At 51.2% G+C, this 24,982-nt stretch overlaps 10 protein-coding genes across 10 annotated transcripts; 6 read left to right on the plus strand and 4 right to left on the minus strand.

Moving 5' to 3' along the window:
* Window positions 1–1,456: 1,456 nt before the first annotated feature.
* Window positions 1,457–3,234, plus strand: AA0111_g5518 (hypothetical protein; the record flags this gene model as incomplete). Its single annotated transcript, XM_028651639.1, has 5 exons — window positions 1,457–1,619; window positions 1,671–1,956; window positions 2,007–2,035; window positions 2,165–2,255; window positions 2,331–3,234. 5 exons carry the CDS (start codon window positions 1,457–1,459, stop codon window positions 3,232–3,234), a joined length of 1,473 nt encoding a protein of 490 aa, XP_028506758.1.
* A 2,775-nt stretch (window positions 3,235–6,009) lies between these two features.
* Window positions 6,010–7,551, plus strand: AA0111_g5519 (AP-1 complex subunit mu-1; the record flags this gene model as incomplete). Its single annotated transcript, XM_028651640.1, has 5 exons — window positions 6,010–6,048; window positions 6,097–6,455; window positions 6,512–6,998; window positions 7,047–7,418; window positions 7,471–7,551. The coding sequence occupies 5 exons, from the start codon at window positions 6,010–6,012 to the stop codon at window positions 7,549–7,551; spliced, it is 1,338 nt and encodes a 445-aa protein (XP_028506757.1).
* Window positions 7,552–9,033: 1,482 nt separating this feature from the next.
* AA0111_g5520 (hypothetical protein) lies at window positions 9,034–9,770 on the plus strand (the record flags this gene model as incomplete). The annotated part of the gene is made up of 2 exons (XM_028651642.1): window positions 9,034–9,325; window positions 9,379–9,770. The coding sequence occupies 2 exons, from the start codon at window positions 9,034–9,036 to the stop codon at window positions 9,768–9,770; spliced, it is 684 nt and encodes a 227-aa protein (XP_028506939.1).
* A 306-nt stretch (window positions 9,771–10,076) lies between these two features.
* Window positions 10,077–11,970, minus strand: AA0111_g5521 (hypothetical protein; the record flags this gene model as incomplete). The annotated part of the gene is made up of 5 exons (XM_028651643.1): window positions 10,077–10,928; window positions 11,005–11,576; window positions 11,637–11,677; window positions 11,737–11,826; window positions 11,891–11,970. The coding sequence occupies 5 exons, from the start codon at window positions 11,968–11,970 to the stop codon at window positions 10,077–10,079; spliced, it is 1,635 nt and encodes a 544-aa protein (XP_028506940.1).
* An 841-nt stretch (window positions 11,971–12,811) lies between these two features.
* Window positions 12,812–14,609, minus strand: AA0111_g5522 (hypothetical protein; the record flags this gene model as incomplete). The annotated part of the gene is made up of 3 exons (XM_028651644.1): window positions 12,812–13,594; window positions 13,642–14,327; window positions 14,378–14,609. 3 exons carry the CDS (start codon window positions 14,607–14,609, stop codon window positions 12,812–12,814), a joined length of 1,701 nt encoding a protein of 566 aa, XP_028506937.1.
* A 367-nt stretch (window positions 14,610–14,976) lies between these two features.
* On the plus strand, window positions 14,977–15,858 carry AA0111_g5523 (hypothetical protein; the record flags this gene model as incomplete). Its single annotated transcript, XM_028651645.1, has 2 exons — window positions 14,977–15,227; window positions 15,279–15,858. 2 exons carry the CDS (start codon window positions 14,977–14,979, stop codon window positions 15,856–15,858), a joined length of 831 nt encoding a protein of 276 aa, XP_028506938.1.
* A 293-nt stretch (window positions 15,859–16,151) lies between these two features.
* Window positions 16,152–16,785, minus strand: AA0111_g5524 (hypothetical protein; the record flags this gene model as incomplete). The annotated part of the gene is made up of 3 exons (XM_028651646.1): window positions 16,152–16,569; window positions 16,711–16,724; window positions 16,777–16,785. The coding sequence occupies 3 exons, from the start codon at window positions 16,783–16,785 to the stop codon at window positions 16,152–16,154; spliced, it is 441 nt and encodes a 146-aa protein (XP_028506943.1).
* A 1,642-nt stretch (window positions 16,786–18,427) lies between these two features.
* AA0111_g5525 (hypothetical protein) lies at window positions 18,428–19,657 on the plus strand (the record flags this gene model as incomplete). The annotated part of the gene is made up of 3 exons (XM_028651647.1): window positions 18,428–19,064; window positions 19,136–19,270; window positions 19,335–19,657. 3 exons carry the CDS (start codon window positions 18,428–18,430, stop codon window positions 19,655–19,657), a joined length of 1,095 nt encoding a protein of 364 aa, XP_028506944.1.
* Window positions 19,658–20,014: 357 nt separating this feature from the next.
* Window positions 20,015–21,884, minus strand: AA0111_g5526 (Sugar transporter; the record flags this gene model as incomplete). Its single annotated transcript, XM_028651648.1, has 5 exons — window positions 20,015–20,458; window positions 20,520–21,063; window positions 21,122–21,543; window positions 21,614–21,708; window positions 21,764–21,884. The coding sequence occupies 5 exons, from the start codon at window positions 21,882–21,884 to the stop codon at window positions 20,015–20,017; spliced, it is 1,626 nt and encodes a 541-aa protein (XP_028506941.1).
* A 1,867-nt stretch (window positions 21,885–23,751) lies between these two features.
* Window positions 23,752–24,459, plus strand: AA0111_g5527 (hypothetical protein; the record flags this gene model as incomplete). Its single annotated transcript, XM_028651649.1, has 1 exon — window positions 23,752–24,459. The coding sequence occupies one exon, from the start codon at window positions 23,752–23,754 to the stop codon at window positions 24,457–24,459; it is 708 nt and encodes a 235-aa protein (XP_028506942.1).
* Between the last annotated feature and the right edge of the window lie 523 nt (window positions 24,460–24,982).

Genomic DNA, 24,982 nt, shown 5'->3' on the forward strand with positions numbered 1-24,982 from the left:
TGGGTGTTGATGCTTCCCCGGGCTTGTTATGCGAGCTAGAGTCGCTTGGGGTTTCATTTGTGCTTCCATGGGAGATGTGATGGTCGAGAGTAAATTGTAACGGTATAGGAGTACAACGCAATAGAGGTTTCAAATCTCTAAGAGTCGCAGAGTTGCGACAGACTTGAGTATGTTATGGTAGTTCCGCGATTGTTAGAAGTCAATGTTGATGTGCTTTGGGTTTGATCTGAGAGCGGTAGGCCACTATTCATAGTTCTTACGGTTTCAACTATCGAAAGAGAATTTGCCTTGTTTCCTAGGATGACAGGCCCCACGTTTTTACTTAGAGGGCGTCAAGGGCGTCAAGTGATCTCTCACATGTTATAGAACGGCGCATGTAGGCATGTTTATTGGGTCCGATGACGTCCGCATTCAGAATGTGGCGGTGGCGCAGCGCGCTGCAGTCCTCCACGGGTCTCCAGCAGAAACGCAGAACACGTATAGTTCTTCAACAAGTCGCCGAGTAGCAGAGACAACCATGCGTGGCTGATAAGGAGATCATAATTATCTGCTGAGATCTCGAGAACCTGACTCACTCATCTCCTCCAGAACAGTGCACGAGGCTGGAGGTTGTAGGAACGACAAGGCTGGATCAGTCCTTTCGTTTCACCGGATTGTAGCCGCTCAATGTAGGGCAATAGCAAGTCTGAGCCTCCAATCTCCAGTAGTGGAGGCACAGCTAGATCAAAAGATGCTTCGGTTGATCCCGGTGACATTGAAGTTACAGCAATTACCGAAGGCTGCATGTCGGTGGAGGATATCTACCTACTATGGCTTGCCGCCCCCACCCATCGCTAATGACTTCGTATTGATTGCTTGATCGGTAATCGTTCGTATGGTTCTCGTCGCTGATGCTCTGATAGTTGTCAGCGGCTCGCTACGCCCAGCGCGTCCGCTTCCAAGGTTCCTACACCCTCTCATCGTCTCACAATACACCCACATACCTAATCATCCGGAGGTCTGCATGAACGCTTGTTCCGTCTCACTTTCATAACCAGTTCTTCCCAATCATCTCACATGGCGTTTCACGGGAGCGGAAGACTCCAGTAAAACCTGCCCATATTTGCGTTTTTGGAGCGAGGGCGTTTTTCGCCGGAATTGACTGAGACTGCGCCTTTGCAGGTCCTTCAGCTCAGCCTGACTTCTCAGGGGACTTCAGTCACTTCAATTGGCTTGACACTCATCGATTGGATTGCCAGTTATCGTCAGCCGCCACATGTAGCTGCCTGCTCATGGGGCAGTTCAATTATGAGGCTCAGCAGCACACTGATCGTAGGTCAAATACACCAGGCTGCACTCACAGGCTATTTTGCAGACAGCTTGATGTGGATATTTATATGGCCGTGCCACATAGATAAGCCAGTAGATCTCTTAATCTACTTAGATCCCAGCCTGACTCCAAGACATTTTGCCTGCCATGGCCTCATCTCAGAATCATTCATCACAAACCGTTGTCTCTGCACACGAAGGAGGCTCCACCACCCAAACTGGGTCATCCATGCATGATGATGGACAGCAGTCCACAAATACTGAGCTTTCACCAGAGTTGGCCTGGAGCCAACAAAATCTGCTTAGTCTCGGTACGTAAATGTGGCCCTAGTTACGTTATCAGGAGACTTAATGCGTTGCAGATGGAGGTGGTATTCGCGGCTACTGGACTCTTCTCGTCCTTCAGCGACTAATGAACGAAATCGCCAAGGAAGAAAAGAGGTTAAGGAATGGTGGAGAAGAGGATCATAGCTTTTCTCCGTTGGAATTTCCGGAGCATGTCACCCAAGGTCCACCCGATGATGAAGAGAAAAGGCGTAAACGCGCCATATCAGGCACTCGCGCATCGACGTGGAAGTATGTCCATGATTCCCGAAAGTTCTTACCATGTCATTACTTTGACTACATATGTGGCTCTAGCACCGGTGCGTAAGTAAAGACCGCACTCTGACAACACAACTACGCTCACAATGTGATAGCCTCATCGCCATCATGCTCGGGCGATTTCGTATGCCAGTTTGGGACTGCTTGCGTGAATATGAAAGCATGAGCCACTCGATTTTCGGCAAACCCCGAATAGTCTCGCAAAGAAACATCGGAATAGTACGGTGGCCACGATATAGTGCTAACGCACTAGAAAGAGCCTTCAAGGAGGTCACTGCAAGGAGGTGCGAGGAGACCTCGCAGAACAATGTCACATTTTCGGCCCCATCCGATATCTGCAAGACGTAAGTAGGGAGGCATCATCTGCGATTGTCACAACCTGAAAGCTCGTTGATGTGCCAACGGCTAACACTGATCAGATTTGTCACTGCTTTTGCGTATGAACGTAAGAAAGGTGCGCCTGTAAAGGAACAGCGGTTGTATCTTCTCCGAACATACAAACATGAGAAGAGACAAGGTATCAACATGAGAGACATGCGACGCAACTATACTGGCATGTTGAACGGCGACAAGAGGAACTACGGATCGGCCGACGACTGGCCTATCTGGCGGATAGCCCGTGCTGCAACGGCAGCACCAATGTACTTCAAAGAGCTACCTGAGAAACGGCACATGCGCGATGGCGAGACGACGATTTACTTCTCTGACGGCGGTTTCGGCGAAACGAACAACCCTACTTTTGAAGGCATCACTGAGATTAAGTCACTCCATGGTGGCAAGGAGAATATAGGTGTCGTCGTCAATGTAGGAACATCTCGAGGGACAATCGAAGCCGGTGGGAGAAGCATCTTCAAAAGGGTACATGGGGCATTCGATCGAGCCACAGATCCAACCATCGTCGCTGGTAAGGTTGAAGGAGAGGATTTACCCCACTACTGGCGTTTCGACGATGAAGCTGGCATTGGTGTCGATCTCGATGAATGGAAACCAAATGGCTATTTCACGAAATATCCTGGGGTCAAAACACTCGCAGATATTAGGGCGAAGTTCAACGAATGGGTTGTAGAACGAGAGAATGGCCTCCAGAAATGCGCTAAGGAACTAGTAGCAAGACGACGAGCAAGAATCTTGAACCTCGGACGATGGGAAGCATATGCTACGAACGCATCCTTTGCTTGCAACCATGGTCGTTGCAGTAGCAAGGCTTTCGACGACCGTGTCCAACTCCAGAACCACCTTAGGAGAGAACATTCTGTTTCCGATATGGATATTGCGAGCATGGTAAATGATGGGACGAAGATGTGGCAGTATCAGGATCAGTAGAGACTGTGATATCTCATCCTGTAACCTGATTACTGTTGAACGAAGAGCTATGTATATGGTTTCATGTCAGAAAGACGCAGACAAATATCCAAGACGCGACGGACTTGACAGCATATGGCTGACAGTATGGGGGTCTTTTCTTACCACCACTTGGTCTTCACTCGGAGTTTTTGGGTTGTTGTCCTCTTTCTGTCCGACGCTACGGAGTCTTCTTCATGTTTAGATTTCTTTCATTGTCTAGAGATAGGTCCCGGCTGCTGTGCAAGGTTGTAGATATACCAGGCTTCATGGCCTTCGATTTCGATACCCACTGAGTTATTTCGGGAGCAATGAAATTATACAGCATATAGACTATTAAATCATTTGAAGACTGACACAGTTGTTGTTGACGTCAAGACTCTACAAATTGGGCTCAAGCATTATCTGTTGTGTGCCTGTGTACGTGGAAAAATTGCGTTACAGACACATAGTGAGCGAGCGTTTGCTAGGATTAATTGGCCATCGTGCAGAGAATGCTGAAGTTATAGAAGAGCATGGTTTCAGGATACACAGCCTTGGAGCCTCGGGGCGAGTTTTCCGGTGCGGCTGAACCACGAGGCAGTTTTCAGGAACGCCACCCTGCAATGTCGTGGAAGCCTGCGAAGCCAAGCATGTGCGAGTACGCTCACTTCAACACCGCACCTCAACCTTAACGTTCCGGCTACCATACATGTCCCAATCCTGTCAAGATAAGTTTTCTGGCCTATCGACATTCATCTTCGTTCCCATGTGGTATACAGTAGCGGTGAAGACGACATCAGCCGCTAATCCCATCCTTCAGCCTGATCATGATCTTGAGCTACGTGGATCAAGCTCTAACACGCGGTAGTCACCTAACATCCGTAGGTTTCCCCTTCAATCTGTCTATGATTGAGTTGCTCGCATATATTTTTGGTCGCGCATGCTAACATTGAGAAGCAGCTGTTTTCTTTCGCAAGAATGGCGGGTGTCCGTTTGGGCACTTTGCCCTACTATCGCCTATACCACTTCAACACGGCAGATCCGATCCAAAAGATCGCCTCAATTGCTTCTGAGCAACCCCGATCATCCAAGTTACTGCATGCGGTGACTTTATGGCGAGAAAGAAAACTTACAGAGCTACACTTCATATCTATAGCTGTAGGTCCCACCAACCCGACATCTTTTTCTTGCTCTGATATCAAGCAAGTGTGCTATACTCGCCGCTGCAGTCATCGGCTCCTTTTCTTGGACCACGATCGACCGGGCTTATTGGCTCACGCCGGGCCTGTGGTATGCTAGCCTTGTACTCTCCGTCCTTGGGATATTGATTTCCGCTCAACAAGTCGCCGTATTGAATTTTCTAGGGCCACCGCCATCACCTGGGAAGGTCAGACAGATGGAAAGGTGTTTCGATCGCTATCTTCCTGTCCTTTTGTCTAAGAATGGTACGCAGTATTATCCGAGACAAAAAATGGTGTTTACCTGGCAATGTCCGCTTATGTTCATGTCCTATTCTGTTTGTTCGTTTCTCGCTGGTATCACCATCTTAGTTTGCACACCTCTAATTCATAGAGAAGGAAGTTGGAATGCCGGATGCAACGTGAGTACCACACCCAATCGTTCACTAGACAAGGCGACTAATTTTCGAGAGATTGCGGTCATGTATCTTTCGATTTGTTCCGTTGCAGGAGCCACGTTTGTCTTTTGTGGATTTTGGATATACCATTATGTCGATCTTGGGTTTGACACGCATCAGGATGGGAGTGATGGAGAAGAATTTGATGAGTCTGGAGAACAGCTGACTCGGCCGAGTAGAGTCACTTCCACAATCGCGGAGATGATACCTCCTTCTTTTGGTTTTAGTGATCCCGGAAGCCATGCAGGGTTGAGTATGAAGCGCGGAACGTACTGATGCACATATGACGAGGGTCTTACTCGGCACTCACAGACGAGAAGAGAAATGAATGCCTCGTGAGTCTTTGCTATCAACAGAATAGGAAAGATATGGGTATGTGCTATTGTAACTCATGAAGACAAGTATCGTACATCCAGATATATAGATGTAAACAACCTCTGGTTCTGCATAGCCTATGAAACAGCTGTAAATGACAATCTGTAATTCCACAAAGCATGTGTCGTAAGCTTCACGGTCATTCTACTCGAGCCGTTCATCAGCGGCGCTGAGTAGCGGTGGCTGATGCAGCAATGGGTCCTCTGCGCTTTTCTTGATGCTCTGGCACAGCATCTCGCAAATGCTACTGCTTTTGGCCCACTTTTGCAATGCATCCAAGCTACTAGCAGGACGGTTTAAATTTTTCAAGGGGAAGGTTCGAGATTGTAAGACTTCTGTAGATATCTCCAAGCGATGTATTGACATTGACAGTATGCAAATGGCCTCATAATGTAACATGGTAAGCTCCTGAAAGCGGCTGACAGTGCGCGGCATGCCCAGGTGCTGTCCGCCGACGCGCATGGCGTGGTTCCGTCGCAAACTAATCTCCTCAAAACAAAATAGTGATACGTAGACACATAGCCAGATGTGATGAAATAAATGTACGAGTCTGATGAGTGTCATACGAGCCGATGGAGGGAGAGTGGAAAGGCTTAGTGGGCGGAGGGGTCTTGGCGGGCGGGAAGAGCCGCAATCACTCTGGCATCACCGAGACGCGACAAGGACATAGCACGTATACCCCTCGATCGCCCTTTCCTTGCGCACCATGATCCGGTAGCTGATTATTCCTTTCCTTCTCTCTACAGCACTCACAATCCCCCAAAATGGCGTCGGCGGTATTCTTTCTCGACTTGAAGGGCAAGGTATGGCGGTCAAGTCGCTGCAGAGGCTACATACTGACTATTGCTTAGACCCTTCTGGCGCGCAACTACCGGGGAGACATCCCAATGTCAGCCGTCGAGAAATTTCCCATTCTGCTGAGCGAGGCCGAAGACGAGAGCTCGGCAGTCCCACCATGCTTCTCCAGCGAAGGCATCAACTACCTCTACATCCGCCACAACAACCTCTACCTCCTCGCCCTCACCAAACGAAACACCAATGCTGCCGAGATTCTCCTGTTCCTCCACAAGATCGTCGAGGTCTTTACCGAGTACTTCAAGGAGCTCGAGGAAGAGAGTATAAGAGACAACTTTGTCGTCATCTACGAGTTGCTCGATGAGATGATGGACTTTGGCTACCCACAAACCACTGAGACTAAGATTCTACAAGAGTATGCTCTATTCCTCAACATTTATGCGAATTTAAACCAACACCATTTGTGCGCAGGTACATTACACAAGAGTCGCACAAGCTCGAGATCGCACGGCCACCTATCGCAGTCACAAATGCCGTCAGCTGGCGAAGCGAAGGTATTCGATACCGCAAGAACGAAGTCTTCCTCGATGTCATCGAATCACTCAACCTTCTCGTCTCCGCGACCGGCAGCGTGCTACGATCCGAGATTCTGGGTGCTGTCAAGATGAAGTGCTACTTATCTGGTATGCCTGAGCTGCGACTAGGTCTGAACGACAAAGCCATGTTTGAGACCACCGGTAGGGCTACACGAGGAAAGGCCGTTGAGATGGAGGATGTCAAGTTCCACCAATGTGTGCGATTATCGAGATTCGAGAACGACCGGACAATCAGCTTCATCCCGCCAGATGGCGAGTTCGAGCTTATGAGCTACCGACTGAACACACAAGTCAAGCCCCTCATCTGGGTAGAGTGTATAGTGGAGAGTCATTCAGGCAGCAGGATTGAGTACATGTTGAAGGTAGGCGAACAGCTGGAATTCTGCATTTAGTAGGCTGACATGTTGTAGGCACGAGCACAGTTTAAGCGACGAAGCACCGCGAACAACGTGCAGATCTCGATACCTGTCCCCGAGGACGCAGACACACCTCGCTTCCGAACAAACATCGGTACCGTCCACTATGCGCCTGAGACCTCATCCATAGTATGGAAGATCAAACAGTTTGGTGGCGGCAAGGAATTCCTCATGCGCGCCGAGCTTGGTCTGCCATCAGTACGTGGTGACGACGAGAAGGGCGGTGGTATGATGGGAGGCTTCGGAGGCAGCATGGGCGGTGTTGGCGGCGGAAAGGCGAAGAGGCCCATCAACGTCAAGTTCGAGATTCCGTACTTTACCACTTCAGGTATCCAAGTGCGGTATCTTAAGATTATCGAGCCTAAGGTGAGTGTAAGCCATTTTGCAACCAAAAGCACGATCACTGACATGCATTCAGCTGCAATACCCATCGCTGCCATGGGTACGATACATCACACAATCGGGCGACATCGCTGTGCGATTACCCGACGTGAACTAAGTGGACGTGCAAAGCCCAGTCCGAAGAATATACCAATACGACATGTTCTCCGTGCCCTGACTTGTAAAATGTGTGCTCTTGAGAGATGTGTGAACCATAACAACGGATCAGGACTACTGAGATGTGAAGTAGCAGGTTACTGGAAATTTCCGTAAGGCCAAGTATGCAGAAGCCTTGCGCTCATACGGCACGCGAGCAACACTCGTTACATGCAGCAAAGTCTACTTTGCTCGGGTAGAAAGTAGCCGTGCACGTGCAGTTCAGTACGTCATCGCGCTCATGTTCATCGAATACCGACATGTCTTCCAATATCTACTTTGTATCAGCGCAGTAGATTGTACTGAAATGAAGGAATTGGGTGGATTATCGTTATGTGATGCCCGGCATGTAACATGCAAGTTTGCACTTGGCGGATCCTGAGTCAGCGCGACTACGACGTACTCACTTCTAGAATCAACAGGACGCGTATACCATCGCACACGACTTGTACTTATGTGTAATCGAGTAGTGATGGTGTTGTCAGAGTAAGCATCTCATCGGTGCTCGCGTCTCCGTTTCTGCCGACGATCGACGGCCGGGCTTCCAACAACATACGTCTGAGTATGGTCTTCACTCAACCTCAATTTCTAATCGTACACTACATTGTCAGATACGTAACTCATAAGAACCAGTAACACCAACCATCTGTAAGACAGTTGCTTTACACAGCTCTCCTGATGCTGCGAAGCAGGCATTGCCAACAACCGATATATGCACGCGCGGTGATACCACAGCACCTTTCTCCGCGTTTTCTCCCCACCTCATTCTCCGAAAAAGCACGTCGCACCCATGTCTCACGCCGCCCTTTCTGTTTATAGCCACAGGATCATCCTCCAATATCCCAATTATCCAATCGAATGTTTCTCAATCCAGCATCAGCCAATCTAGTCATTTCTTCAAGCTTTGTTCGCCTGTTTGCGTACTCCACAAGGCTGAAGGTTTGACCCTGCATCACCACCATGCCAATGACGCTTGCGTACCTGCAAGACTGCCGAGACCACACACGCATGCGCTTTTCAGACGCGTAAGCCCTGTAAGCGTTGTTGCTTGTCATCTCTGATGATCATACGCTTCTTTGCAGCTCGTCTTAGTCTGGCGATCCTGTGTAGGCGTGTGGAGTTGGTGGACTATCCTCAGCTGAGCCTCGCGGGCCCCCTCCGGACGCTTTCTCTATGACGGAGGGGGGTGGTAAGCTACGATAGCGTCCAATGAGCTCAAGGGCCGCGTATGTCGTGCCTTGGGGTATTTGAACGTTGGTGTGTCGTCGTGTGGAAACATTTTCCAGAGCTAGCAAGACAGGTGCGACTTTGATGTGACAAGGCTTAGTATCGTTGCACAAAAGCGAGTCACTACATATTCTGGATTACCACCGCGTTCTCACAACATAACAAAAACACTACCTTGAACACGAGAAGCAAACTATCGGGTACCGATTCCAACAAGATGAAGTTCACCTTGACCGCCATCACAGCGCTTGTCGCGCCTATCGTCGCGCAGAGCACAACACCTGCCCCTACAACGACCGACCCTTGGTACGGTTCCGGTCCACCATGGGCTTCTTCTGATCCGGCAAAATGGTCTTCAATCTACCAATCGCTTCTCTCCGAAGGCAAGATCCCATCGACCCTCACTGCGGCGCCTTGGCCGACCGGCAGTTATGGTCCTGGTCAAGGGCCCTGGGGACCAGGAGGACCACACGGCCCAGGTGGTCCTGGAGGACCCGGACACTGGGGAGGTAAATACCCTCGTCGATCTAAACCTAAGATCAATTGCTAATCCGTTGTCCAGGTCCTGACGGCCCCGGCCCGTGGGGCTCCTCAAACTGGGGTCCATACAGCGACTGGTCCACGCGTTCAGATTGGCGCAACGGCCCTTGGACGGCATGGTGGGGAGGCAGCGCATGCCCCCCATCAGACTGGCCCGGTTGGACAGCTGGACCCTGGAGTAGTTCTGCGCCATGGACGAGCTGGAGCGGATGTTCAGCTTCGACGACGGCAACGAGTGTGGTTACCACGACGATTAATGGGACAGCGGCTACCACGACTGCGTACGGACTGCAAGTTGCTGCTGCGAGCGCGGGCACCACTGGCGATGCGAGTACGGGAGCTGGTGAAAAGGCTAAGGTGAAGATTGGTGCTGTCGTTGGTGTCGTGCTTATAGGAGTTGTCGTTGCTTTGTAAGGAGAGAATGCGCGAATATGATGAGATGGCTGTGTTGGCTATCGTTGGTGAACTTGTCACTCGTGTTTCAAGCATGCATTGGTATGGCGTTGGAACACACAAGACGAAGTACGCTCTTTGATGTTGTATACCCTCTTTACTCACATAATGATATTCTGCATGGTAAATGTAAGATCCGACTCGCTCACCATTCGAAATGAATTACAGGTCGGTTGAGATTCTGTCTGTAGGCATGTTTCTCATGTTACTCGTATGCAACGAGGACTGGCTACATGTAACTCTCAGACCTTCACAAGGCTCTACTATCTACAAAATTCTACTCATCTTAGCCTTCCATCCTGTCTTCTCAGTTCTGTTCTCTTCTCCACTGCCTACACTAACGCCCTCATCCACAACACCCGCTTCATCGTAAATCTCATCCGGATACACTGCCCTCTCGATGAACGTTTCTTTCGGCGGCGCAACTACCATCTCCAAAAGTGCATACACTAGGGCTGTCGCAGTAAAGCCTAGCAACCAACCGAAACTATACGGCCTTGCGCCTACGCCAGCATCAATGTTAGGGTTGATGGACTGAATAAAACCTGGCATGTTCGGCGCAACGCCGACGAGAAAAGCAACGATGGCGCGCCAATTGCAGCCGCTGGTGTACCGATAGATACCATGGTACTGATATAACGCCAGCGTGTCGTACTTGCCACGATGTACGACCCAAAAGTCCACTACCATAATCGCAGCAATCGGTCCCAGGAAAATCGCATACGCAGCCATGAAGTTCAGGAAGCTACCAGCCGACGCGAGGATTTTCCAAGGAACAAGTGCCCAGCAGAATACGGCGCAAAGTAATTGGCCACGACGGATGTTGATGTAACGGGGGAAAAGAGCTGTCAGGTCGTTGGCTGCCGAAAGGGAGTTTGCTGAGATGTTGACACCGAGAGCGGCGAGGGCGAAGGAAAAAGCGGCGAAGAAGCGACATGCACGGTTGTCCCAGTGCGAAATAAGGGCCATGGGGTCCCATTCCACAGTGCCATATTTGACAGCGCCGGCTGAGGTGGCGGCGACTCCAATGAAGGCGATGAAGGTGAAGACTATGGGCAAGAAGGGGACGTAGATGCATTGCCATTTTACGGAAACGCGTGAGTAGCGGGAGAAGTCAGACTGTAGTCTTATGTCAGTATGTCAAGACCATGTGGAGTCCTTTCGGTAGTAATCAGAAGACCATGACAGAACTTACCTGGTTGACAGACAACGTAGCATAGTTTCCAATAACACTCGTGAGCGATGACAAGAAGCCCCAGGAATACGCGCTTCCCGTCAATGTAGCCTTCTGATCCCACATGTCACCGCCGCCCTCTGTGCTCACGAAAGCCCAGATCAGAATGGCAATCCACGCAATCGGCACAATAATGCTTTTAGCCATGAACAGCCATCTCAGCTCGTTCGGATGCATGACCAAAAATGGTACGCTTCCCAACCAGAAAATGAAGAAACTGATCATAGTCGCTGTGTCGATGCCTTGGCTCGCAGGAATGCCATTGTGCAGTGTGAGGAAAGACGGCCAGATGGCGCCAATCATGACACGAACAGAGTTTGCACCGTTCATGTTTTGGATTGCGAACCAGAAGATTGCGAGGATAGCGCGGGAGATAATGGCGATGTAAGAGCCCCAGAAGCCCCAGGAGGCGCGGGCAATGACGGGAAAAGGGACGTGGTGGAGAACACCGATTGCACCGTTAAGAGCAATGACGAAGGAGATGATGAAGAAGGCGAGGGCGACTATGCCGAGGGATTCGCGCCATGTAAGACCTTATTAGTGTTAATAGACGTTTGATTGGTAGCTCAAGACTGCAGAGTAGGGGGAAATACCAATTGCAATGATACTGGATGCAAATTGCCATGTCGCAGCACTGGGGGTTGTATTAGCATCTGATGTGTTGTCGGGTTCAATATTCTTGAGGATACGTACTTGAAGGCATCCGAGACCCAATACGAGATGAAGCTTGTAACACCCCACTTCCTAGCATGCCTCGGGACAGGGTCAAGATCTTTGTTTGTCCTGTGTAGCATCAATTAGTACATATGTTCATAATTGCGCATCTCCGTACCGAACTCGAACTTACCATCGCGCATTGCCTATCGCAAATGTACTCTCGGGTTGCTCAACCCGAAGCGTCCAATGCGGCTTCTCGATGAACGGCATCTTGGAGCCTGCCGTGTGCCAACAATCAAGGGTTGGGTGGATGTAGAGATGAAGTCCTCTCGCGCGACGGACACGAGCGCCTCTTTATCCTCTAGCATGATGCACAGTCTTGGTGCAGATCTCCGAACTGCGGCCATTCTGGATTGACGTTACGTCGATATCTCTGGCAAGAACACGATAAGATAAGCGCCACAATCCTGACCATTGTGCTCAACCCATGGTATAGAAACAAGCCGGGGAGGGGTTCAGCTGAGCTAGGCGAACGCCTTGAACACTTCCTCGCAGCCCTTTGCTCAGCGTAGGACCACTCACACCAGAAGCTGTCATGATTAGCGGCTGAATTCCACGGTCTCGGTCCTTGGGGAAATGCGACGGTCGCTAGATCGTGCAGGCTGTCATTCGACGCTCGTGCAGGTGCAGATAAGCACCCCAGTCAGTTGAGGTTTAGCTTCGGTGGCGCTTCGGCTCAGATTACCCCAGAGGGACGATCCCCACACGACAAGATAGGAACGATATGTTCTCCACAAGTATAACGTAGATGGTATGAAAGACGGAAGCTTTGCGGATTGCCGCACCTGATTGAGATACCGCTGTTTGGGATAGTCAGTGGTACACGGCAAGGAAGCAAGTTATGTGTCGGCACTTGGGATGCATGCCGCACAAATCGGTCTAGATGCATAGTTAGTCGCGTGTCTGCATGCACACGAGAATTATTGTTGAGCTGATCGCGTAGTAGGGGCATGCGCGAGCTCTAAGGTGAGTTTGTATCACATTGCACATGCTTCGCGGCGATACGTTTCTCGAGACTGGCATATATTCAATGTTGCTGTACGCACCCTAGCTATACATAGGCCAAAGTATGATCGTCTCGAATGGTGGCATTCACGCCTAGGTGAACCTCGCCACCTACGACTGATGAGCCATTGACAACAAGCTCTCCAGCAGTCTGATCGTCCGTTGTCTTGTGCTGTGGCGTGTCTTTCAACTTGATCTCCACGCAGCTGAGAGGTACGCCGAAGTGGCTGTGCTTATTAGACGGGGTTTCCCCTCTCCGATAGTCGTAGATGTTCGTCTGCGCAACAGCTCCAGCTACTTTAGCAGTGGTCAAGGCGTATACCACACGCGCTTTGGTGAAGATACGCAGATCAGATAGGTCTTCTGAGCTAAGTGGTGGTGTGTTCAGGCCTTGTCTCTCAGACACAAAGACCAGACGCAGTTTCCCAGGTGTTGTACCGATGGCCGCTCTAGCGGGCGCATTGAGCTTCGTGAAAAGGTTGTCGGTGGGTAGGCGGCCAGCAGTCAACATGCGCGTCTCAAGGTAGTGTGCCAACTTCTGCGGGCCACCGGTTATTGAGGTCTTGGTAGAATTGTGAAGCTTCGCAGCTGTTTCAGCTGAGATGACTGTGACCGTGGGAGCGATGGAACGTGTAGCCAGTTCAAGGTCGACACCGGGCCCAGCAACAGACTGGATGATGACTGTCGCATGAGAGAATAGAGCAGCCAACGTTAGGCACAGACTGTAAGAGTGCGTGAAGGCGTCGGCAGGGAGGAATGTGTCCGAGGGGTTAAGACGGTGCGAGGCAGGAAGAGATGTGATCAGTGCACCAATGGCAGCAGTTAGGTTCTGTTGTTGTTAGTAGGCGCATATACCAATATTCCGTCTTGTCATACCTGCTGCGTGAACTCGACGACCTCTGCTGACTTTCCAACAGCTTCTTGCCAGAGGAAGACAACATTTGGTGGCTTCTCGGAAGTGGAAGGTAGTGCTGTAGGAGCGCTCTTCTGTTCCTGTACGAGCTCATGCCACACGGCAACGTCGATTTTCCCACCGATACCTTCGGGCACCTCGCTCCAGTCCATGTGCCTGCTTGTCTTCTCTACGGTCCAGATGACGGAACGCAGGCTAGACACACCCTGGCCAACTTCAGAAAGAGGAACGGAGCCGGCCTCGGCGATCATAGCGTCGGCTCCTGTCTGGCGAAGAAGGTCGACCAGAGTCTGGTGTGGCTGGTTGTATGGTATCAGGATGGGCGTGAAGCCGTAGAAGGCGCCAGCGAAGAGCGCGGCCAGGAATTCGAGGCTGTTAGGTAGGTAGATGGCAACTCTTTTCGCGCCACGCTCTTGCAGGTGTTTTCCAAGGATAGCAATCTCTTTGGTAACGTCTTGGACCTTGTGCTCAGTCACGCCTTCCTTGCCGAAGACGGTCATGATGTTTGCCGTGCCGCTGGATTTGGCGCCCTTCTCGAGAGGGATTTCACCTGTGACTCGTCGCCAGATGTCTCGAAGGTCTCCATCCTTTCCGGCCGAGTACATGGGAGCGCCCGGAGGTCTGACGGCAAGTCCGGTACGAAGAGGGTCTATCCCAAGTTAGTAGTGACTGCAGCAGCATAGAGGGAGGTGTACATACAACCATGAGGAGTCTCGGGAGACCTGAAGATGGCCGATTCTCCCGGCTGCCTCACATAGGAAGCTACCGCTTGTCTCGCGAGCAGCAGCGGGTGCGTGTCGGCATCGGCGCTGTCGTAGATGATGAAGGCCAGGAAGCCGACGATGGAGAAGGCGATGAGGGTGGTGTAAATGTTCCAGGCTGCCAGTATCTCAGAGATAGACCCGTCGAGCTGCTCTAGAAGTCCCGCCATGGCTGAAGGTACATGGAGAGAGTGAAGGCGGAAGCAAAGCGCACGAGGTTTGGCTGGCAGCTGCGGGATGACGGCGGGGGTGAGGGTCGCTAGTGAAGAAGGACCCCTGTCAAAGCTACCAGTAGTATGCCCGTCCTCCGAGCGCCCTTGCCAAAACATGGTTGCTGCACAACCACTCTGACATTCACCATCGCCGCACCCTTCAGCGTACATAATGTTCCTGTAGCCTCGCGCTTCCGTCCAAAACTAACTACTAACCAAGCAGCAGCAGTGAAAGTGTCCCCCGGCACGTGAGCCAAGCCATCTCTTGCGACACCCCTTCGACCAAACAAACAATCAACGCGGATAGCTAAAAGCTTCAAACAACATGTCTGCAACCAGATACGCGCAGCCGGCAACCCCGCAAACGCCGGCGACACCATCTGCCCAGACGGAACAGTCATACACGCCCAATGGCTCCTGGCGACATCCCAAGTTTGATGAGATTGCGCGCCGCCAGTACGCTACCCCTTTTGACGAGCGCAACGTCAGGGCCATTGTCCTCAACGCTGGCTTCTTGTTCCTTTCAGTCTACGGCAATCGCGTTACCGAAAAGGTCAAGCTGCTGGAATATGCTGCGTGAGTGCTTATATCATCTTGTCCTGGCGCAGCATGCTAACATTTCACTAGGACACCGATCAACGCTGTTGTAAAGGCTGTTCCCTACAGCAACTGGGCTATACTCCTGGTCCGCGTCGTTTTCGCGGCAAACATCGTCATCGCCTTCCTGCCTCTTGTCCGCCGCTACTACCCCGATGAGATTGTCGATATACCTCTCACCCCCTCACAACGCGCTTCGATGGGGTTGAAGGCTGGTGTCCAGGCGCCTCCGACTCCAGGCTCCGCATACGCATCGCCCAACTATGTGACTCCCCCCAGATACCAACGATCAACACCACGTAGCAACAGCTTCAGCGCTCAAGATCACGGCTCGCATTCGCCTAGCCCGCGCCCAAACTTTGGGAGGTCTGGCTCAGGCTCGCCCTTCTCACCAAACAATGGTGGAAGCTTTGATAGGTCACTCAGCGGCTCAGCAATAAAGCGCATGAGCTATGGTAGCTCGATGAGCGGCAGCTTATTTGGTGATAGCTCGAGCAGCATGACACCAGGCACCCCCACTCCTTCCACCGGTAAGGCAAGTGTCGGGCTGAACAACAAGTGGCTGTATGAGAAGAGGAGAGACAGCCCAAAGAGCAGTATGTTCATGTGAGGACTCGTCATGACGATTGATGCAGGAGAAACTAAACGGCGACATATCGCTTTATACCCTGATATATCGCGTAGGCGTTTTGGATTATGGTTCTTGTTTAGCATAGCTTGGAGCGGGTATTAGAGCCGCCAGCCCGCTCGTGTACGATAATACAAAGAGTGGAAACCTTCCATGCCATAACGCCGTGAGTGAGCGCGGGACCATTATCCAATCTTCCGACGGCCATGACTTATATACACAATCCCTTCCCACTAACCAATCGTTCCTTCATAACATTCCTCTCAGTCTCCGGCTCATGAGAACCGATCGCCCTTTCGACTCCGATACACTTCATTCGCCTCGTACTTGCTCTTCTCTCCTACCCTCTGCCCCTCACTCTCGGGTGCATGCCTTGTGGGCGCTGGATCTTGGCTAGCCTGCAAACTTGGGTTCCCCTCCCCCCCCATCCCGCCGTTACCTCCTCCCTCACTCCTCAGCCGGCCCAACTCGCTTGTCACGCTCTGCGGCGCCGACTGTGTAGATCCTGGTTTCGCCGTGGGGTTCAGCGGTGTGGTGGTAGGGGCCGAGTTCTTCAGGCCGTGCTCGAGTTCATAAAGGCGGATGCGCTTTTGGCGGTCGGCTTCGGCTTTTGCGGCGCGGTCGGCGTTGATGCTGCGTTTGGCGAAGAAGTAGGCGCCGCCGCCTGCTACTATTAAGGTTGCCCAGCCGTAGCTGTGCGCATGTCAGACGGTATTCATTGTGTGCTTCATGGCATGTTGCCGAGGCGCATTGTGTTGGGGGTTCGTGGCCCTGACGGGGTGGTGGATATATGCATATGATCGGTAGAGCTCTGGAGGAGTGTGTGTGACGTACTATACCGATTTGATCTATCTGACGGTTAGCACAGGGCACAGGTTTGGGGGCACAGCTTGAGCTTACTGTGTTCATGATGAGCAGCGGATAGTCGGTTTGCGATATGAATTGTTGTGTTGGGAAGCTCGTTGTAGCTTTGCGACAGCTCACAAGTTTCTTTCTGTGCGATGGATGATGAAAGTGGTCTGATTGTTGTAAGGCTGACGGCGATTATTCGGCGATTAGACCAGGGTTCGCCGCCGCGGGGATGAACGAACTAGCAAGTGAACAACGACTCTTCTGCTTGGTCTTTTCTCTGTCTTCACTCATCCAAAACCATGTATCGCCGCCATTCACGCGCCAGCTGACCTAGGAGGCTGATCTTGATGGCACGATATCGACTTACACTCACATATACTGCAATGTGACCTCTCCACTCGGATGTTCTCCAAGACACCACATCCTATTTTGCGCCTATCGCGTATCACAGCGAATGCAAGTGACGTCCCTTATCGAACCGATCGACTGTATTCATACTGGCCCTATTGCAGCTTTTCGGGCATGAAACAGGTACAGCGACATCTTCAAGTCATACCGTAGTACTTGGTCGTAATGCCGGGCAAGGCTTTCAAGACATTGCTGAACTTCTTCTTACGGATAGCAGCGATACCAATCACGAGATGAAAGCCACCGGCAATATGCTGTCCAACACTTGCAGTGTACGATTGAATCCTTCACTGCTCGCTGGGTGATGGTTCGCGGCAAAGCGGCACGATACGGCAGAAATGCCTCAGGAGTGCGGAAATGACAGATGCATCATCTGTGTCTGCGCTATCGCGACTTTGAACCCCTTTCGCTCAGGCATTGTTGAGAGTGACGCAAAGACGAATCTATACGCGAGAGACACCGCGGCGTATCTGCCGAGGCGCGGTGTTCAGCCTCCAACGGGTAGCCCCACAGGCATGTAACGGGAGATACCCACTTTTCCGGGCGCCTGATCTCGAAACACCAGCTTTCCGCGGCTCTCCCATCTGGTGGACAGACCATTCGCTCTCTGCTGTCATCTGCACAAGCATAGCTTCCGGAATTGAGCCGGACATACGATGTCGGCTGTACCAAGCCGTCATGTTTCGTGGTGGCGTGCTACGTTCTGATTCGAAACTTGACTTTACGGTCCTCGAAACCTCTCATGCCTCATCATTAGCGTGCTACGGTAAAACGGAGGCTTGATTGCAGATTCAATGAGCGCTAAGTGACGGAGGGCATGATCTCGTACAGGTTCTCGAAGTTTGAAGCTGGTGGATTCGCCTCACCACAGCGCCGTTACGTCCCTGACAAGCTAGGTGTTCCCTTCAAAGAGACGCCACAAGCTCCTGCGAAGTCTACCCAGGGGTGCTTATTCCTGTCTTGGCAACATTTTGTACTCCACTCTCTCATTACCAAGCATAGACTGAGGCGCCTAGGCCAGCACCAGCATATACACAACCCTTACCTATACCGATGCACGTCTCATGGAAGTGGACACCCACCATGGATCTCGAGTAAGAAATTTCACGATACGGTGGTATGCCCTGTCATGATCCCTCAGTATATAGATTACTTTGAGTTCCACTGCTTGTAATCTATCTCCATCAACGGTCTTTCACTTCTTCACAGCTCGACGCTAGTCCTTCTTTACTCCACATTCTATTCTATTCTATTCTCAGCGCTGAGCGCCAACTTTATTTTAACTCCAATCATGATGTACTTCACTGCCACTTCCTTTGCACTTGCCACCTTGGTCTCCACCGTGCACTCGCACGCAGCCATCTTGGCCGCTGTTGGAGACTCTGGCGAGAGTCAAGGTTTCTTGGTCGATCCTGCAATTGCCCGCAACTGCACTACCATCTCTCCTTGCCAACAAGATGCTACCATCATTCGCGACTCGGAGATCACACAGAACATTGTCAACGCCTGCGGAAGAACCGAGATTGCTGGCAACATCGACATCGGTGAGCAAACCGAGAATGAGCTTGCAGCTGGCCGTATGGCTCAAGTGTCTTCTGGCTCCATGTTGGCTGTCACCATCCATCAAGTTAATGCAGATGGCGCCGGTCCATTCGAGTGCGACATGGACGAGACTAGCAACGCCGTGACCACCTTCACACCCTTGAAGGTATCCAACAACATTCCTGGTAGCTTCGGTCTCTCTCAGGCAAAGGAAAAGGACTTTGTTATCAACGTCCAGATGCCTGACAACTTCAACTGTCTCGGTGCCTCAACTGGCAACATCTGCACTGTTCGATGCCGCAACAACGCCATCGCCGGTCCCTTCGGTGGATGCTTCGCCGTCCAGCAGACTGACGGAACTGGCCGTACCAACGAGAGCGCTTCTGGTAAGTTTCACATTTTCCGTTATCATTACAAAGCATTTGCCCTATCCTGTATCCATACTCACTGCCGCTAGCTGTCGACACTGCTCAGACACTTGAGGGTATCTCTGCACAAATCCTGCAAAACAAGAAGGATCTTCCTGCTGCTATCGCGGCGAACCAGGCTGCTGGTGCTGCGGGCGGTAATGAGGGTGCCAGTGCCATTTCCGGTGCGTTGATTTTTCATCTGTCGCATTTCTATCGTAGTGAACTTGGAACTAACATCTCTTCCAGCTCTTATCCCTGATGCGACTCAGGCTCCCAATGCTGGAAACGGCAACAACAACGGCGGCAACAACGGCGGCAACAAGGGAGGCAATGGCAACAAGGGCAACCAGAACGGCAACCAAGGTCAGGGTCAAGGTCAGAACCAGAACCAAGGCCAAGGCCAAGGCCAGCAGAACCAAGGCGCAGCTCAGAATGGTCAAGGTCAGGGCCAAGGCCAGGGTCAAGGCAATGGCCGTGGAAACCAGGGCCAGAACCAGGGCCAGGGAGGCCAGGGCCAAGGCAACCGTGGCGGCAACAGGATCAAGCGCGCTCTCAAGTTCTTGAGCTAAGCGATTGATAATGAGTGAAGGAAGAGCAAGCACAGTGAATGCTACATGACCGATTGAGGTTGGACGCAAAACGCGCGAGAAATCAAAGGCTGGTCCATTTACATCATTTATCAACAATGTATATACCCTTTTAGTTACATACGGAGAAGAGGAGATAAGTAGAGAAGGACGAAGAGTGAACAAAAGACTACTTCTTCATCTTTTGGTTTCAAATTTTGCAGTCTCGCGGTGTCTTTATGGCTTGGAGTTTTTGTGATTGAGTATTGTCAGACACCTTGGTGAAGCCAAAAAAAACCTCGAGACCAAGTTCCAACTCAACCGATATTGCTAGTGCTCGCTCTGGCAGAGACGATATGTTCAAATACGTGGAGTCTCAGTAACAGTCGCTTCCTCACCCTTTTCCAACCCTCCAACATCCTTTCCGCCCTCAAGAGTGTCGTCATCAAAGAAACCGTACTCTCTCTGCATTTGCTCGATGCCAACGGGATCCAAAAAAGGCAGCTCCTTCGCAGCCTTCACATAACTCATGTTCTCCACAAAGCCCTTGGCAAAGATAAGGTCAATCTCCTCCAAGCTTCGCTGCTTGGTCTCAGGATAGAAGATATGGATAAAGGGCAAGAAGCACGCATTCATCGCTGCGAAGAAAACGTAGGTGCCCCACCCAATGTTATCAATCATGATAGGCGTGATCATGACGACGATGAAGTTTGACAACCAGTTGGTGCATGTCGAGATGGCATTTGCTTTGCCACGCGTCTTTACAGGGTTTACTTCTGCTGGGTATAGCCATGGAAGTGGAAGCTGTAAAGGTGGTGCAAGTCAGTGCATGTCTCACATAGGATTTCGTACATCGAGGACTTACCCATGTCGCTGCGAAAAATGCAATATATGTGAATAGGCCCACAGCTGCGCCTTTCGCTGCAGTTTGCGTACCCGGGATGAGGGCGCCGAACACCAGAACCATGGACAAGCCTTGGCCCCAGGTACCGATCAGAAAGAGCTTGCGACGACCAGTGCGTTCTATGATGAACCAAGATGTAGTCGCAAAGATCGAATAGACAATCATATTGATACCTCCGAGCAACAGCGACAGATCATGCGAAGCGCCGATTGAGTTCTCGAAGAGAAGAGGAAAGTAGTAAATGACCGCATTGCAGCCACCAATCTGCTGCATGAGCTGCGATGAAGCGCCGAGCATCATCCGTCGGAAATGCTGTGTTTTCCCGTTTGTGAAGAGGGCGCTGAATGGTGTGATTCCTCCTTTGTGGCCAGACGCGCGGATACTGTCCATGATGATGTGGGCTTCGAAGCGTGTCTCACTGTCATCAATAGCATGCCCACGGAGCGCCGCAATCACTTTGGCTGCGTCCTCGTGCCGATCCTTGGTCAAAAGCCAACGTGGCGACCTAGAACGGGTGGAGGAGGTTAGTATGTTCCTCGCACTGGATATGGGAGTATACTAACTCTGGAAGCCAGGTCATGCCAGCCAAGAGAATAATACAGAAAACGATCTGGAAAGCGATAGGGAAGCGCCACGTGAAGTTGTCGCTTCCGTACGAGCATCCATAATCCACCCAGTACGCGATGAGCGTACCAAAGGCAATGACTCCGCCCTCGATGCAGATCAAGAGACCATGGTTTTTCGTCCTGGAGCATTCGGCTTGGTATGTGGGAATCGTAGCAGTGTTCATGCCATTGCCAACACCAGTGACAACGCGTCCGATGATGAACTGTGCGGTGGCATTATGGCCCTTGAAAGCAGTCACTTGTATAATGGTACCAACGATCATAGTCGCAGCGCCTATCATGATTCCTTTCCGTCGCCCGAGCGCGTCACCAAAAATGAGCATTGCTATGGCTCCGAACAAGCAGCCAATCTCGTAGATCTGTTGGGTTCAAGATTGAAAAACGTCAGTGTGGGTTCAATCTAGAATGAGAGCTATCGCAATTACTCACCGCGGTCACGAACCCTTGCCAAGTCGAGTTGTGCAGAGTTTCTGGGAAGTAATTCATGAATGGGTCCGCTGAAATGATGCCAGACATGACACCCTCTGTAGTACGAATGTTAGCACATCCAATCGTCTAGTAGTGGTGTCTTGCACCCACGGTCATATCCAAAAAGCAGGAAACCAGTCGTCGCAATGATGGAAACTGTTATGTCCAGCGCTCTACCTCGCATTCCCATGAAGCGAGGGTGCGCAACCGCAACCACAGAAGAATCTGCCATTTTGACGTGCTGGCGACAGCCAATATCCGCCTGTGGTTCTGAAAAGGCGTGTTCTGATGTCTCGTGTAGGTACCCTAGGGCGAACCACTGGCGATCAAAAAGTGTGGAGAGATGGCGGGGAAGATTGGGGCCCCATAGGTTTTATGTTCTCCACACATCTTGATCCAGACGTTCCTCCACTGCGCTAGCTTGTGATCAGCACAAAGCATAAGCTGGTACAAAGCACAGGGTAGAGATGAAGTATGGAGCTACGCAACGGCCTCGAAGACGTCATTCGCTGAGCTCTGCCGAGATATCTCCATATGGTGATGCCGAAGAAGTTCCTATATGGTATTAGCATGATAGGTACTCTGATGCCGAGGCAGAATTCTGTTGCAGGTTGAGCCGCTGGGGCGGCGTCACAGTACATCCATGCACAATGGCGGTTGGCATCGTCTATCCCCGGTGGGTTGAGGTAATAAGGAGCGAGAGATAGTTGGTGGGATTGGGCTGCATGTGTTCCCGTGACGGGCAGCCAGCGTGATGCTGGTTAGTCTGCCTGTTAAGCGTAAGGATAATGTATGCATCCCCGGAAGGCTAGAACGGACTCAGCAAAACTTGGTGCAACGCTGCGATGGAACATCAGATCGCCTGTAGAAAATTTGAGAGAACAGCTAGATTTTTGGAAGTTGTGACGAAGTCGTGAAACGATGGTTCTTTCACGATGCTACGGCATCGCTGACAAGGGACGGGATGAACAGCGCTGTTTACTCCTGGATGCAATGCCGAGAAGCGGTACCGATGTTTTCAAAAGCAAGGGTGATTTCTAGGCGTTGCAAAACTGGGGCGCATTATCTTGAGAGCTACCTGCGTAGATACTCAGCTCCTTCGAGCAAATGCAATGACGCGCTCTTACGATTACCATGTGATCAAGCTTATGTGCCATGTACTCACCTAGACAGCTGCATGGACTATGATGTTTCCGTCCGGGCTTTCCTTACAGAGATATGTACGCGCATTCGCCCAAGACACGAGTCGTCTATCGCAAATGTTATGCTGAGGGGTTTCCCCAGATTTTACAGTCGGGCGGTTGTGGGATCATCCCTCGGTAGTGGTACGTGTCCAGTCCCCTTGTTCGGTGATCTTGCATTCCCACTCGGTATTTACTAGGATGTCAATTAACAACACCTCGGTATAGGCAAAGACTATCATGTGATTTAAACAGACGCGGATATGGTAGTTCGGACGACGTGAGGGGTATATCACCGCCGCTGCGGTGTAGACAAAGGGGACGATGCACCTCAGTCGCAAGAGCCTAGCCCACAAGTTTTCCCACGCTAAAATAAGCTCCCGAAACTTAAGTCAACCATATCCACGACTCTTCAATCTACCTTGTACACGCGCAACCTTTTACCTATGACTGCAATCAAAAATAATGAACGTAATTGGATACCAAGCTCTGCTTTCACCAGGCGTCTTGAACGGATGCTTTGACGCCGCCTATACTCTGCACTATGCTAATGTCTCTCAACATTCGCCTTGCGCTCAGGGCGCAAGTGTATTCACTAAACGGAACTGCATCTTAATCGACCACACGCGCGTTTGACCACGATTCGCTCTGTTTCACTCTCCAACGGTCAGCATACCTGGTCTCTCTGTGAAGCATCGCAGCAAGCTATCTTCACACATGAATACCGCTGCTCTCATACTATATCAGCTATGCCTTACCTACTCCTACACTCTCATCTACCACACACAGCAGGTCAGCTCAACGCACGACCTACAACAGTCAAGTTGAGAAAAAAGACGAACACAACGACACTCTTACGCTTTGAACTCGTCGCCAACGAAATCTTTCCCAATCCAAATATTTCCAATACTCGGTAAGATGAATCCCTTCGGCGGCTCAAGCGGTGACGATTTCTTTGGTGGTGGCAGCGACCTATTCGGTGGTATGGGTGGCGGCATGGGACGCGGTGGCCCGATGGGAGGCCTGATGGGAGGTATGGGTGGCATGGGTGGTGGTGAGATGGGACGTGGAGGTCCTATGGGTCCGATGGGCGGAATGAGCGGTGGCAACCCTCGCCGAGGGGGCTACTCATCTTTCTCCTCCTACGATTCCTCGCGTCCAGAAGGTCAACAGTATCAGGAACATCATGAGCCTTTCGGCGACAATGCTCAAAGCGGGTATAGCCACCAACGACCTCCACGCAGTGGGGGTGGCGGTAGAGGCTTCATGTTCTCTGGCCTAACACGCGCAGACAATCCCTTCCGCCGTCGAGTTGGCGGCAATCCAGCTGGTGGATATAACACGTCTGCACGAGAGGAGTCTAGCTACCCACACATGGGCCGTGAGGGTCCCCAGTACGCTTCGCGGTACGAAGAGTACCCACGTAGTCATGGCTCGTCTCGTCGCCAACCACCACAGCAAGCCTACTACGATGATGAGTCGGACCCCGACGAAGACCTTCGACAGCGTCAGTATTATGCTCCTCAGCATCCGTACGGTGGTGGGGGTGCGCGTGGTGGTGGGGGTGGTGGTAGACCAAGTGGTGGACGGCTGTTCAACTATGATCGTTTCGGTCGTCGTAACTAAATGCAGCGAATAGCCAAGGATGTAGGAGCTGTGCTACTATCGCGGTCCTCTTCTTTTCGTTGCATGCTTCAAAACAGTGTAGCTTCATCGCGTTTAGATACTGTTCTTCTCTTTTCACGCAGCCTCAGAGCGATTCCTCGAGAATTATGCAAATTTGTATTATGAGCTGTGTCGCCATCGACGGTGATGATAGCAAACCAAAATTATGAGATGAAAACCTACTATGTCTTACCGTGAGTAAGTTTATGTATAGGATAATGACAGTCCTGTTTTCGACAAGTTCAATGTCCTTCAAATGCAGCGCGATGAATCAAGCTTTGTGTACGCCATGCATGAGTTCGGCGGGTCGAATGAAAAGTAGCTGGTAATTCTTACCGGGCAGGCAAATCATAACTTATTGCTGATCTAGATGCGACGTTGCGAGAGATCAGAAAGAGAAGTCATGGCGAGGCTGCGCGGAACCCCTGCCGCACCCATCTACCAATCAGCTTCTATCAGTTGCTGCTGACACGTTAAAAACACC

Source organism: Alternaria arborescens (assembly GCF_004154835.1).
Source record: "Alternaria arborescens strain FERA 675 chromosome Unknown contig_11, whole genome shotgun sequence".
NCBI lineage: Eukaryota > Fungi > Ascomycota > Dothideomycetes > Pleosporales > Pleosporaceae > Alternaria > Alternaria arborescens.